The sequence below is a fragment of the Passer montanus genome, unplaced genomic scaffold, assembly GCF_014805655.1.
Source record: "Passer montanus isolate IOZ18808 unplaced genomic scaffold, ASM1480565v1 scaffold6, whole genome shotgun sequence".
Taxonomy (NCBI): Eukaryota; Metazoa; Chordata; class Aves; order Passeriformes; family Passeridae; genus Passer; species Passer montanus.
The window spans coordinates 14229399-14243825 of NW_024371037.1; the positions used below are offsets into that span (position 1 = coordinate 14229399).

At 37.3% G+C, this 14427-nt stretch overlaps 1 protein-coding gene across 2 annotated transcripts in view; it reads left to right on the forward strand.

The window, feature by feature from the left end:
* The window catches only part of TMEM117 (transmembrane protein 117), a 184830-nt gene extending 170857 nt beyond the window's left edge, over positions 1 to 13973 (forward strand). For both annotated transcript variants that reach the window (XM_039726858.1, XM_039726857.1), the window contains exon 8: positions 7385 to 13973. In XM_039726858.1, the coding sequence (XP_039582792.1) occupies positions 7385 to 8022 (638 nt within the window). In that variant the 3' untranslated portion in view covers positions 8023 to 13973. The remainder of the gene's footprint in view (positions 1 to 7384) is intronic.
* The last annotated feature ends 454 nt before the right edge of the window (positions 13974 to 14427 follow it).

A 14427-nucleotide genomic window follows, 5' to 3' on the forward strand; every position in this document is an offset into this window, starting at 1 on the left:
AAAAGAGAAGGTGGTTAAATAGGGATAAATATTTTGGTTTTACCTTCAAGCTATACAAAAGGAGTATAGCTCCTCTCTCTACATTGAGAAGAGATGGATAATAATGGATAACAGAAGGATGCAGGTGTGAATTGGCAGGGGTCTTTAACTGCTAATATAAAAAGTCACAGCACATGATGCCACACAGAAATAAGATAGATGAGGGCAACCAAGGACAAGCCAAAAGAAAGTCCTGCAGACCAGGGACAAAAGGAGCATTCAGAGATGATACAATGGTAAGGCCAGGAGTTAGCAGGTGAGTCACAAGCTCAGCAGACAGCTGAAGCCAAGGGAAGAAAATGTGTCAGGAAAGAATGACACCAGCACTGAGCTGAGGCAGACTGAATAGGCCTCAGAAAAGGTGTTTTCAGCAGAGAATGAAGAAATGAGATTAAAAATTGGAAAAGAAGATAAAAATAGTGCAGAAGTTACCTGTTGGCTATTGACTGAGGGAAGGCAAATGGGCTAGTAGGAATTACAGATGGAGGGATAGAAAGTTTTTCAAAATTGAAGATAGGTGCCCTGCTGGAATGCTGACAGAGAACAGCCAGCTAACAAGAACAAAGAAGAGCTGTACATATCTGAGGGAGACCATTTGAGCCATTATGGTTTATGGAACAGGATAAAGTAAATGATGGCCAGTCAGTGACTAGAAGATGTAGGGTGAAAGGAGATGTTTTGTGTGCATGATGAACACATTTTTCTCTCCCAAGTGAGCAAAACGAGAAAGGGGCAGAAGGAAAAAAAATTAGATTGAGCATTAGATATTTTATTTGAATTACAGGTATGGAATTCAGAGAAAGCGAAAACATAATTTTTTCCCTTTATCTCAAGACTAGGGAGTAAATTTAGAGAGGCTCAGTCCCACAAGGTTCTCAGAGTACATTCTGTTATTTCATTGTATAAGGAAAAGTAGTGGAATGGATGCACAGAGGAGTAGGAAAAATGGCTGAGGCATGGTAGGTTGGGCTGTGTCATTAGATACAGAAACTTGGCATATAATTAATGGGTGATAGAAGAGGAATTGAAGAGCAAAGAACAGTTTTGCATTGTAGGAGAGACAGGGAGATAGATAATAATCAGGGATAATCAAAGAATAAACAAGAGCAAAGAACATAAATTAGTGATCAGAAATGCAATCACTTGCAATGCTGCTGTTTGAAAACAGGCCAACCAAATAAAACCAATATTTATGCATTGTAGTCTTCTGCAGAGAGGACTGGAGTCCTTTCTGATTTTCTAGTGAGAAGGCATTCTTTTAATGAGGATGAGATAATGAATGAAGGCTGAGGAAAATTTTTCCCTGCTCAGCATTAACAAGATACATTTATTAGATTCGCTAGACAAATCAATCCATTTGACTGCACATCACGTATCCTGTCTACTGAGAGCCTGTTTTATCTCAGTGCTACACCACCCTTTAGGAGATCTAATAAACAGCCATAACACATGGCACAAGAACCTCCCTTTGGGTAGGTTTTGCTTGAACCATCTGTTCTTGCCATCAGTTCTTGTCTTAGGTTAGGGCATCATGTTGGATAATTTGCAAGCTCTAGTGACTGTCTAGATGTGCAGATACTTGAATATTCTACTCAAATCAAGGTGTAGAATATTTGGAAAGAAAAATCTAGTTATATATATATATGAAATCAAGATTAATATAATCCAATCTGAAATGATGCCCGTGGATACAACTGCAGCTGGTGATATGGGAGTAGAACAATGATAACAACTGGGAGCCAGCTTTATTTAAGCCCTGTTTAATACAAAGAATCCAGAATGTTAAATTTAACCATAGGACTTATTTTAAATGACCATCAGGAAATGAATACTGAGGCCTGAAAAACATTTCTTTTAGTACTAGCTAAATAGATAAATCCAGCCTGTAAATCTGACCTGTGCTCTAATTCTTAGAAACTGAAAACCATTTTCTCCCAAGTAGCAAGAAGAAAGAAGGCATGGCTGAAATAACATTTGCCATCCTTTTCCTGGCAAAGTTTATTCTTTATTAGCTCTTACACAGTCTGTTTTAGTCACTTTTGATTGATATAACTAAAAGTATCCCTATTCAGTATTTTTTCAAATAAGCAATGGTACCACAAAGGCGCAGCTCTAAGGAAAGTGACATTCCAAGGAGTCAAGGATTTCAAGCCACCATTCTGTTGCTTTGTCCTTGATGGCTTTGAGCAAGTTCTGTACAGATGAAGAATTTCAGTTGCATGCTATGTGTTGCCAGATCTCCTGATTTTGTCACAAGTCTTAAGACAGTTGCTCTTTTTCTTTTTCTCTTTATCATTTTCTTCTTTTTTCTCACTTTTTAAAAATTATTTTATCTTAAAGACTTATCTCCTGAATACAGTAAGTAAATGAGAATTTCAGCTTTCATAAAATAAAGACCATGATTGCAGAGAAAAAAAATTTAAATTTGCTTCTGCATAATTCAGTGTCTAAAAAGGCAGAAAGATCCAACTCTATAAGGTATATTATTTTAACCCATGCTACTTTAAACTAATAACATGCTTTCTTAGTCCTGACTTGTGATTTCTGAATTATTTTGGCAGTAATAGTGAATTAACATCTCCTGAGTCTAGCTGATATGCTTTAGTGTAATTTTGAATTTGTTGTGAAAAGCTATCTTATTTTTACTGGTAACTGCGTACCTCATTTTACTCTCATTTCTTTGCAGCTAGGAACTCCTTGCAAAACTCCTTACTGAGTGTTAAATATTTTCATTCTATTTTGATAGCCACTTTTTTTAATAAACATTAAAAAAAACTTGAATTCCTGCATCTGCTTAGCTCATCTGGATTTCCCTTGACAGATGGTTCATTGCAAAGTGTGTGTTTTCCTTTTTAGGCTGATGTTTATGAAAATACATAGTCTATCCTAGTTTCTGTAATACCCAGGGAAATTTGTAAAACCTAAAAGTAAATTTTGTTACTTCAGCTTCTTTTGTGATTAAAAGACGGGGGGGGGGGAGGGGTCTGCCTTGTACCCTTTAACAACAGCACTGGAAATCCAACAGCATCTCCTCAAGTATGCAGATAATTTTCAAATTCAAATGTTACGATTTAGGTGTCAGAAGAGATGGGAGATTTCTCTGGTTGTTTCCAACATGTTTCTGAGGGCTCATCTGACCCAAGTACCCTTCCACCCAAAGGAGAAATCATCACCTTCATAGCTGGGGAGTTCCCAGTATGGCTGGCTTGTGGAGATGAACCAACAGCAGGTCTAGATTCAGCCCAAGCTTACCCAGAGTAGCCTGAGGGAGTCCTGAGGGCAAATATAGAAAGGTTAGAGGTAAAACCAAAGCTGTCTGTGCACACAGATGTGGAAAAACCTCAGAGGATTAACATCTTACATCAGCTGTGAGTGGTCTGTCTGTATGCATGTATCTAGCTAATAGCACTAATGTGACAGAAGATAGCAAGAACGTTTCAAATGTTTTACAGCAGTGTCTGAGTGGCTTTAGACACAAATTACAGTTGAGATAGAAGTCTAAAGCCAACATTTCCTACACTAGCCTCTGGCTGTGGTTGCACAGCATGAGGCTGCTTCTGTCTAGCCTTATTAAGTGGAATTTTCACATTATCTCCTGACCTCACTAAGGTTCCTGAGGACTAGCTTCTACATGAGATCCTTTTGTTGGGAAATGAATGGTCTGTTCCAGAGTGGGCACACAAAAATAAAACTGCTCCAGAATCAGCAGCTGGTTTCGAATATTGGGATATATTCCAAATGTTGTGTGGAGGATTGCCCAAAAATCTTGTCCTATGGTGAAAGCATGTGAATTTCTGGAAAAAGGAAAAATAAAAATCTATACTTCTTTCAAAATGAGAAGACCCCTGGCATTAATGTGCTGTGCAGTTGTTGAGCTTCAGCAGTGGAAGGAGACTGTTTCTAAGCAGAGCTCTGTACAGGCTGGTGTTCAGAGCATGGTTTTATGATGCAGGTCCAAGCTGCCCCAAGTGGAGGTTATTGTAGAGTCAATTCACCCTTCTGGTGAGTATTCTAGCCAGGAGGATACAATCCTTTTCAACAGACATGCTTTCTCAGAAAGCAAGAGTGAATTTTCATCCCCAAATACTGGTTGTAGTCTACAGTGCCTAGAAAAACATTTCACGTTTGCATCACAGCCTGACAAGGACACTAGCACTCTTGGGTCCAATTTTTCTTTTGGAGAATCTTTGTTGCATCAAATTGCAGTATTTTTCCATGTTTCCAAATACACCAAATCAGATTCCTAACTCTCCAAATGCTATGTGCAGCATGTAAAATGTCAGTGCTGAGAAAGTGATCAAGTTTTTAACCAAATTGCTTTTCAGATGGTGAATGACAACCTATTTTCCCACATGACTTTTTCATTGTTAACTTCATTGAAGACTGGATAAAATTCTTTGCAGTTTTCCAAAATGATTGACTAGCCTTCCAGTCTTGAGAGTTGATCCTATTACATCCTTCCGTTTCAGATTTTGTCTCTGAATAAACATAATAAACCCCTTTCCATCCAAGAAGGGCTAAGTGGGGTTAGGTATATGCCAGTATTCTTGGTCACACAAATTCCATTGAAGTAGAGCCAACCCTAAAGCAGCAGTGATACTAATCCTACAGAAACTGGGTAAGAGACAAGTTAAATGACTTCATAATGTGGGACTCCTTTTTCCCTTGTCACTTTTAAACTGGAATAAAACTTGACATTTTAAAAAATAAAATTAATATCTATACCTTCATAATATATTTATTATGATCCTTTGCAAACTTACAAACTTGAATTTGTTCATGCTCAAGACCAAAGGTTGTGATTGACTTTTAATTTACCTAGCTTATTTCCTATATAAACTTGATATATGCCTCAAAGTTTGCTATGAAAAAGGTTGTGCTAAAATTAAGTTGCAGCAGACAATAATTTCATATAAATATATTATAAACATTTAAGTTATAATGTTAAAGATCAGTCAATGTATTAAATCTCTGTGTAACCACATATGAGTACAATGATATCTTTATGCTCCAAAACATCACAGATCTAGAAAGATGGCTTAGTTGGCTTATTTGGCTGTCATGCCTGCTAGTACAGCAATGAATACCTGTCTTGGAGAGGGATAGATGGCAGAGAGCATGGTATTCTAGAAATAGGTAAACACTTTCTGTGAGTACCCAAGACAGCACTAACTCAGTCATTTTGTTTCTAAGGAGATTAATGCAGCCCTTGGCTAAAGGGATTTCTGAGTAGGAGCAGAGAGATGTCACTGTGTTCATGTATGGTTATAGTGAGACTGTTACTCATACACACCCTTTGGTTCTGGTGACAACTGTATTCAAAAGGAAAGGAAAAGTCACACAGCTCATCAAGCATAAATGATGCAGAGGGTGAAAAAATTGTCTGGAATGAGAAATTTAAGGATTTTTGAGAAAATCCACTAGAGAACAGCAGCTGTTCTTAGTCAGCTTGCTGCCATTTAGACATACAGGTGGCAGTTCATCTTCACTAAACAGGGTGATGGACCTAAGTGGTTTGTATGGCCCACATGGGCCCAACAATCACAGCAGCTGAGCTCAGGGCTTTGTCTCTGCCTGCCTAGCTCTGACTAGGAACTGAGTGAGGGAGTTTCAAGTTCATACTTTCTATGAAACAGGAACAGTGTATCTTTCTATCAAACACTCAGCATCAAATGACTTCTGAACCCATGGCCATTTTCAAAACATTTTCAGACAGTAAGAATATGAAAACCAGTGATATTATCACTGTGTCGTAAGAAATGGTGGTAAGGTAAAGAAAAGTAATCTAATTGCCCAATTGAGGAAGAAACAAGAAGTCAGCTCTTATATTCTGCTTGACAACAGCTATTGATCAGTGAATCTTGTGTCTTTGCATTGAAAGACAGATGTGATGGGAAAAATAGAAACATGAAATGCATGGAAAACATCCACAGGAAACATCAAGTTACATTGTATTATTTGTTATATTATTTCATACTTTAGCATCAATTTCAGTCTCTTGGTGTTGATTTAAAAAATTAAATATTATGAAATGTGGTTTTAAGTCTGCAAAGATAGTTTTCTTTAACACATCAATTATAAAATTGACAAAATCACAGGGAGAAATCATAGAGTGGTTTCAGTTGGAGGGAACCCTAAGGGACATTTGGTTCCAGACTTCTGATGTGAGCAGGTATACCTTCCTGTACACTGCTTTGCTCAAAGCCCCATCCAACTTGACTTTGATAGAGGAGTTATTCAGGAATTATAGGATTGTCTGCAAAACCTTTTCAGTTCAGTTTTGTTTCCGAACAGCAACGACTGTTCAATACAAGAGAATAACAAGAGAATAAATATTCTTGTTTATTTTCATTCTATTTAATCTGAACTGAAGAGAACCATTAAACATAACTCCTGAATACATGAAGTTAGTCTCCTAACCCTCCTGAAGAATTCTGATTGTACAGTTTGAACACACATACTTTCAGGAATTGGAATCCACTAATTCTGTGCAAGTCACTAGCCTAGGTAATTTGATAGATCCTATGATACATTTTCTTTTTCACTTGAAGCATACTTAAATATGATTTCAGCAAAGACCATAATCATGCATCACCAGCAGGAACATTCATCCATATATGTATTTTCATTAATGCTGACATGTAGATTTGCCAGGTTCTTGGGTGATGGCTGTCATCACTGCACAGGTGAGATCTTAACATATGTCTAAATTGAATGTAAGATATGCTTTGACTGTGAAAATAGTATAATTTGTTATGTGTATTCATAGACAGATTATTAAAAAAGCTAAGCCAAGCTGGCTAGACTCAGAAGTCTACAATCAGCCCTTGCTATTCCTCAATAATCTCACTGTGATTCTATAAATCAGTTTGTCTGATTAACTGTACCTGAATATATCTGCACTCCATGGTTGGTATATCAAACAACATAAGTATATACTCTTGAAATTCATATAACTACCAACCTCAAAAACCTCATTCACTTCAGTAATTTCTGGAATATAAATGGTTCTGTCAAATATGGCCTTTTTATGGAAAGTTTCCATGTGAATATTTTTAAAGCCGTGGAATTAGTGCTTTTTCTAGGTTTATTGATCTGTAACACATCACCTAGCTATGTTATACTCCTGAGCTTCAGTTACAAAATTTTTTTGTGTCCAGACCTAATTGTGAAATACTAAGGGATATTCCGCATAAATCTGACTGTGGTGGAAATTTATTTACAACTTTGCTTTACAGATTAATAAAAAAGAACTTTTTTTTTTCTCTATCTTTTATGTGTAATGGCATTTGTATTGCTTCTAAAATGGATATATCAGATGACAGAACTTTCTTTTTCCAAACAGGCAAATGGTTTAACTATGGAATTATCTTCCTTGTTTTAATCTTGGATCTGAATATGTGGAAGAACCAAATATTTTACAAACCTCATGAATATGGTCAATATATCGGTCCTGGACAGAAGATCTACACAGTGAAGGACTCAGAGAGCTTGAAAGACCTCAACAGAACTAAGTTATCTTGGGAGTGGAGATCCAATAACACTAACCCACTGACGAACCGGACCTATGCCGAAGGGGACATGTTCTTGCACAGCAGGTTCACAGGCTCCAGCCTTGATGTCAAATGCCTGGCTTTTATTCCAAGTTTGCTGGCTTTTGCTTTGTTTGGTTTCTTCATCTGGTTCTTTGGGCGATTTCAGAAAACTGACCAAGGCATGGAGAATTTAGACAAATCGTACACAAGAATGAAACGAAAGTCACCATCAGATATGGGAATGACACGAGAAAATACACAGGTGTTAGAAGAACCATTGAATTTTCAAGAACCACACCTGGTATCCATAAAATCAGACTTAAGCGAAATAGTTTTTAACTCTTCTCTTCTAACTTCTGAAAACTTGAACGCACAACTGAATGAACAAGACAGCCCTTTACAGCCAGTACCAGAGCCCTCTGTCCCTAAGAATAATCCTGTGACATAGAGGAAAATACCCAGGAAAATCAGTTTAAATAAGCAGTTACTCTAAGATTGCAGTTTTACCTTTTCTAAGTTAAGATTTACATAGTGTTTAGAATAAGAAACTCAACCTATGCCAAGAGGTGCTCAGCATGCTTTTTCTAGGAATTTTGGTTTTTATTTGTATTATAGTACGTGCCTATTGTATATCTAACATTCCTTTATAGATTGCTTCCCAAAATTGCACAAGCTATTTATTAATACATTACCTTAACTGTATAATAGTGTATTAGATGATTACTTGCAGGTATAAAATTCTACCGTGGTGGTGCCTTGAGACATTAAACAGTTTTTTAACTCAACACCAGGTGTATAGCACAGTTCTTCTCATCTGTTTTGCAAAGCTTTTTGTATATGGTTGTTTCAAGTGTCATTTGATGTCTTGACAGAGGAGATAAACATAGTTATAAAGAAGCTTTTCTGTTAGGATACCACAACTTGACTTTGTTATTTACTCATCTGTGAAGTCAGAGATTTTGATGACCGGACTGCAGAGAAGCATGTTGATTACCTTTTAATTTTTCTGGCTAGCTGCCAAACACAAATACAGATTTATTATGCAGTAAACAGCAGAGACATAATACAGCATGGGTCACTAGTTGTGAAAATATGAGTTTCTCCATCAGTAATAGCAATTATGTGATAATGCCTAATTATGTTTTTCTTAATTAAAGATAAACTGCTCCTTGATTTAAAGTTTTACCCTTCAACTTTTAGAAACAGAGGTGAAAATTCATGGTTGAAGCAACTCTTTCCATCATCACACCAACCCCATGCAGCATCAAAGAACCAAAGGAGTGATTGCAGTAAAGGACACAAAGCCCATTAAATCCAGTATTTTTGCAATTCAGTGCAGATATGGTCTGGGTATATAAGAAACATACATAGAAACATACTGCTTATAGTCTAATTTCTCCACATACTGAAGAAATGTTGAAGGGTTTTAATTAAAATAAATTGATAGCTAAATTTTATTGCAACTTTTTTTTTTTTTTTCCCTTCATTTGTTATCCATGACTATTCATAACTTGGATTCAGAAACAGGGGGTAACTGGGCCTTGTGCTTTTTTGAAGGGGACTTCTTAATGTGAATTTCTCTCCTGTATGATCAAACTATATGCACCAGAGAAATTGCATATATACAACATCAGAAAGACTCTGATTTGCTTCTATTTCAGTTCTATAAAATTGTTGTTACAAGTTACCAAATAATAAGTCATTTTTAAGACTGAATTATTTCCCTGTCACTTTCTGGTGTTGCTGTATTTTGTCTTTGTGACTTTTTTATCTCTGTTGGTTTTGATCTATTTGCTTTTAAGTTTCCAGAATGCTGAATTTAGCATGCATAATAGAACTATGCATTTATTAACTGTCACTTGAGAGCCAATTTTAATAAACATCATTCAACAATTGTTTATTATGAAGCAGGAACACACTCTGTCAGTTTTGCAATTTTTCAAACCATTTTACCCATGTATTGCCCTATTTCAATTGATAAATATTTCTGACGCTAAAAAAGACAGCATCACACTGATATAAAAATCTAATATTTTGTTTATGAATATTTAATATTTTATCAGGGAAATTAATTTCATAATCATACTAATTTTTTATCAATTACAAATTATGGCTAAACCCAAATTTATTTGCTTTTGCCTACTGCAACCTCTAAACTTGTTTAATTGACTTACAATATAATCAAAGACAAGCCATTAATAAGTAATGATAAAACAGCGTGAGATCCTGCTTGTACTATATAAGAGGTGATATACTGGCGTATGACATTCAAACAGCATTTGATTTCTTAAGTAGTTACAGAAATAGCTGTTTAATTTTGCAGATACATGCTTCTCTGTATGTTTTGGAGACTAAACCCAAGTACTGAAAATCTCTCGTTAACTCATTTCTCTATTTGTGCGGAGTAGTAGTTAAATACATGAATATGTAGGCAGAAAAATGAAATAATTACTTGAGCTTTACAGCCTGCATGATTTCTTGACTCTGATGAAACTGTTATTAAGCAACTGATTTCACAGCTAAAATAATTCCTTGACCTTATATTGAGTAAATGCTTTTAAGGTCATTATAAGCCTTCATGAAAGAGAGAAAAGCATCAAGTAATCCTGGATTTTGCATGAGTATTTAAATTAATGGCCAAGCATAGAGACTGCTTATATCGTGAATTTGTAAGAGGTTTAAAGATTCAGTGTAACCACTCACCGTGGTCAACTCATCTATCTAATTAATGGAGAAAGGACTTCTCAGTCATGTAGGAGTCTCATTTGTAATCACGGACATAGATGGAAGAAGAAAGCAGTATAATTTCGTTGTCCACTTCCAGTGTTAAGGTTGAGAAGTCTGAGCTAAGTGCTTGCCCCAAGCACCTTATGAAACAGGCAGGGACTTAGGAGCTGAACATCCTAATGTTTCAGTACCTAACAGTCATTTATCTCTGCATTACTGAGTAGTGCAGCCCAGCAAGAACAGGTTTGTGGAGCTGGTGCTGAGGACCCAGTGACCATTGTTTGTGCATTTCAGGGGTTTACATCAGTTTAGCTCTTTGGTCCTGATAGAGTGAATGAAGGACAGTGGCTGGGTACATCCAGAGACCCTGAGTAGAAGGACCTCTCAAGGTCTGAGCTGGAGGAGAGTCAGCCAGCACCATCACAACTTTACTCCTGAGCTTAGCTGCTAATGCAGAGTCATTCTGAGTCTTCTTACCAAAATGCAAATATTTCTCCTGCAAGCACATTCATTGTTGTCAACTGTTGTTCACTTTTAACATTCTGAAATGCTTTGCTAACTCAAAACAGTCTGAACTGCTTTCTAGTCTAGTACCCATAACTGGGACCTCAATATGAAAATTTGACCTTCTCCTGAAAAAAACCCATAGGAGGAGAGAAACTTGGGGAAGTGTCAGTATTTTCACAAGCAACACATCTCCATTCTACCCTCTATAATGAACCATCTAGCAGCTGCCATCACTGCAGGGCTGGCCAGTGTCTGCTTTGACAAAGATCAGATTTGGTACCTCTTTTTTTTATTTTTACCATAAATACATTGTACAGTGATGGATGATAGAAACCACCTGATATAGTATATATATATAGAAGATACATCTCTAGGATAAGCACATAAGATTTATGAGCCCACAGGTGCCCATAAATTGTCTTAGTGTTCTCAACAATTACCTTTACTGAGATGGAAATGACACGAAGCAAATAGAAGGTAAGAATTTTTGTAGAAAGTACCTTAAATATAATATTCATGCTTATGGAAGTATATAGATATCTTCAAAAACCACATATATAAAATGCATATGTGTATGTACATTAGGAGCCCAGGGGTTAGTTGATTTTGTTGGGAAAACTGCTGAGTTTCTCAAGGCAATTTACTACTGCCCTTTTCATGCTACATTGCTCCATCAGTTACTTATTCCAGGTTATTTCATCTCCTCTGCCTCTACTTATTTTGCAGAGAAAATATAAGACCAAAGAAAGATTATTTAATTGCACTGTCTGTGTCCCCAAGTTATTACTTTGTCAAATTTATTTGGAAACTAATTTTTTTCTGGTTTAAAATATTTCTTTCTTTCCAGCTAGTGTCATTGTACTTTGGGCTACTGTACTGTATTACAGTATGTGCTAAATTATTGTTTTTTCTGCACTGAACAGCATCCATCATGACAACCACCTGGGAACAAAGAGCAGACACCTCACAAAGACTGGGAAGTTAGCAAATCAGCTCCTTAGTAGACTGGCAAGCTCATTTTCCCACAAGTGAACAGGTTATGGCTCACTAGTAAAAGATGTAATAGATTTTTAATACACTGGCACTAATTTTAACAACCTTCTAGAAGGGGCCCAGTGGGAGAGGACTTTTTATCTTAGCCTACAAATCTGAAGCAGTTACATCCTGCAAGCAGAGGTAAAGGTTTCACTTTTTAGGGTGCATTTAAAAGTAACCAGCTTAAACTTTGAGCAGATTGCAAGAACCATAAAAATTAGACAACACTGTGAGTAAGAACATGAAGGTGATTCACTTTGTGCCTCCTGGCACAGAATGGAGACAAAACACTTTTGACAGATGTTTGAGTGGCCCTGTGCTTGGGATTATGGGTATTGACATGCAAAGATTCAAACAGCATTTATTAACAAACAGTTGCAGTACCTTTATCAACAGAGGTGCTACTGCCAGCACCAGACAGACCAGCTCTTCTGTCATACTCTTTCTGTCCTGTCCATCCATGCTAACTTATAAATGACAAAGGAGCTGCTCCTCTCCCTGTGCATTCAAAACTGTCCAGTGGGGAGTCTGGGCTACCTGAGTGTGCTGTGGCATGTTATTGCAATGTCTAATATACAGCTCCAAGAAGGACAACCAAGGGCAGGCAAAAGGGGGGAGTCTGGTCCGTCAGTTTTATGGCCTTGAGGTGGAGAATGTCACTTACGTGACCATTTCAGAAGGAAATCAATATAAATAGAAGTCCTGTTTCATTGGAATAAAAAGGGACAAATGGAGAGACAGGAAATCACTAGAAATCTTTTCCATCCTCTTCAGATATTCAAACAGAAGCAGCAAGTCCCTGTTTCAAATGTTCACAAACAGTTCCCAGCTTCCAGATGACTTCTGGGTGAGTAGCTCTTCTGGATAACTAGGTTTTAACACCATCATAATTCCCTCCTAACACTTTCTGTGCATGGGGGATGTCAGCAGCTTTTCACTGTTTGGGGGAATGGAGTAGTTTTCTGAAAAGGAAGTGGGAAAGAAATTGTAAGGGACATGCTCCATGAGGCTGGTACTCTTCACAGCAAACTCCTTCTTGGAGAAAGGAAAAGCATGAATCCAGCTGCTTTGCAAAGAGGAGTGAAGTAGCAAAATCAAATCCTTTCAGAAATATATCTTATATCAGCAGCACAGTCACAGAGATACTTCTAATGCCATGCTTTTCCTTTAATGTGTAGCATTGGGGTGTTCACAAGAGCAGCTTATCTGATTCTAGCAGGCAGGTTACAGACCCGGCTCTCATGCTGTTTGTGACATCTGCAATACTTCATATTGAATTCCTTCTTGTCTTCATTTTTCTCTTGTTTTCTCCACTAAAAGTCCATTTCATTTCATTCCTGTGTTTTTATTTCCAATAAACTTTTATTGTAAGTGACCTAAATGGCGAGTTACCCTCCAAAGGCCCAAAATTGCTGTTATTGATTTGGTACCGTCTGTATCCCTCTCCCTCCCCTTCAATAGGGATAAACATCGGTGGTGACTGCTCTGAGACACTGCATGCCTTGCTGACCTTTCCTTTGAGAGCTCTGAGGACACATAAAGGCACTTGATGTGCTGGTGGCTATTAGGTCTTTTGGTCAACAAAATACATACTCAGACATGGTTAGAGTTTCAGTATTTAATTGTTCACAGAATCACTTGCTGAAAGCAGGTATAGCTTGAGCCACCACCAGTTAGAATTAGAATATTCCAAAACTGCAGTTGCTCCAGCTGCTCCAGATGTTTGAGGACTTTTGCAAGGTTCATTCCCTGTCGGCTGTGGCAGCATTGCTGAGAATGCATGTGTGACTTTAGTGTCAACCAATGATAGAACAAGTAGAGATAATTTCCAGTAATCATTGTTTCCATGTTTCCATGGTTACTGGAGAATTTTCTATTTTTGCTTCATGAAACTATAAAAAAAACAGAATGTCTTCCAAATCTTTGCAAGGTTAAAGTTAAATTATGAGTAGACAATCTAGCCATTTTTGCTTCATTGCAACCTTCTTACTCCCTTTTCACCCTTTCCATCAATTTTGACCTGCTGATCCACAGCAAAGCTATGCCTCAAAAATAATCCCAAAGGGGAGAGCAATCAAATTCTTTTCTGTGCAGTCCTGGAGAGACTTCAGACATCATTAATTCAAATTTTTTTTAAAAAAATTTAAAATATTGATTCTAAGCTCTAAAGAGTTTTGTATTTATATAAAAAACTGTTAAAGCAGATGCAGCAGAAGTTGGCAGTAACCTCCTGCTCCATTTTAGTAGCAAGTCTGCCTACAAGGGCCAATATAATTATTTGTTGAACCTGTCAGCTACAGATAGGTTTAGGGTGTAGTATTTTAATGAAACCTCCATAGAAATATGTGTTGCTGCACTTGAAAAATTGAGTGGGTTTTTTTCAGTTTTCAAGCCCAGGTGATACATCTATCACCTAAGAGAGCACTGTGATAGGTCCTTAGTTAGCAACCAGTCTGTACCACCAGGTTCTTGAAAGTCGTGCAGGACCATTCGAAGATAGAAGCTCAGCTCTGTGTGAGCTATATGGCTATTTTTGGTCACTGCTCCTGAACAGTGTAGCCCTGCTGCTCTGAGGAGTGTCACA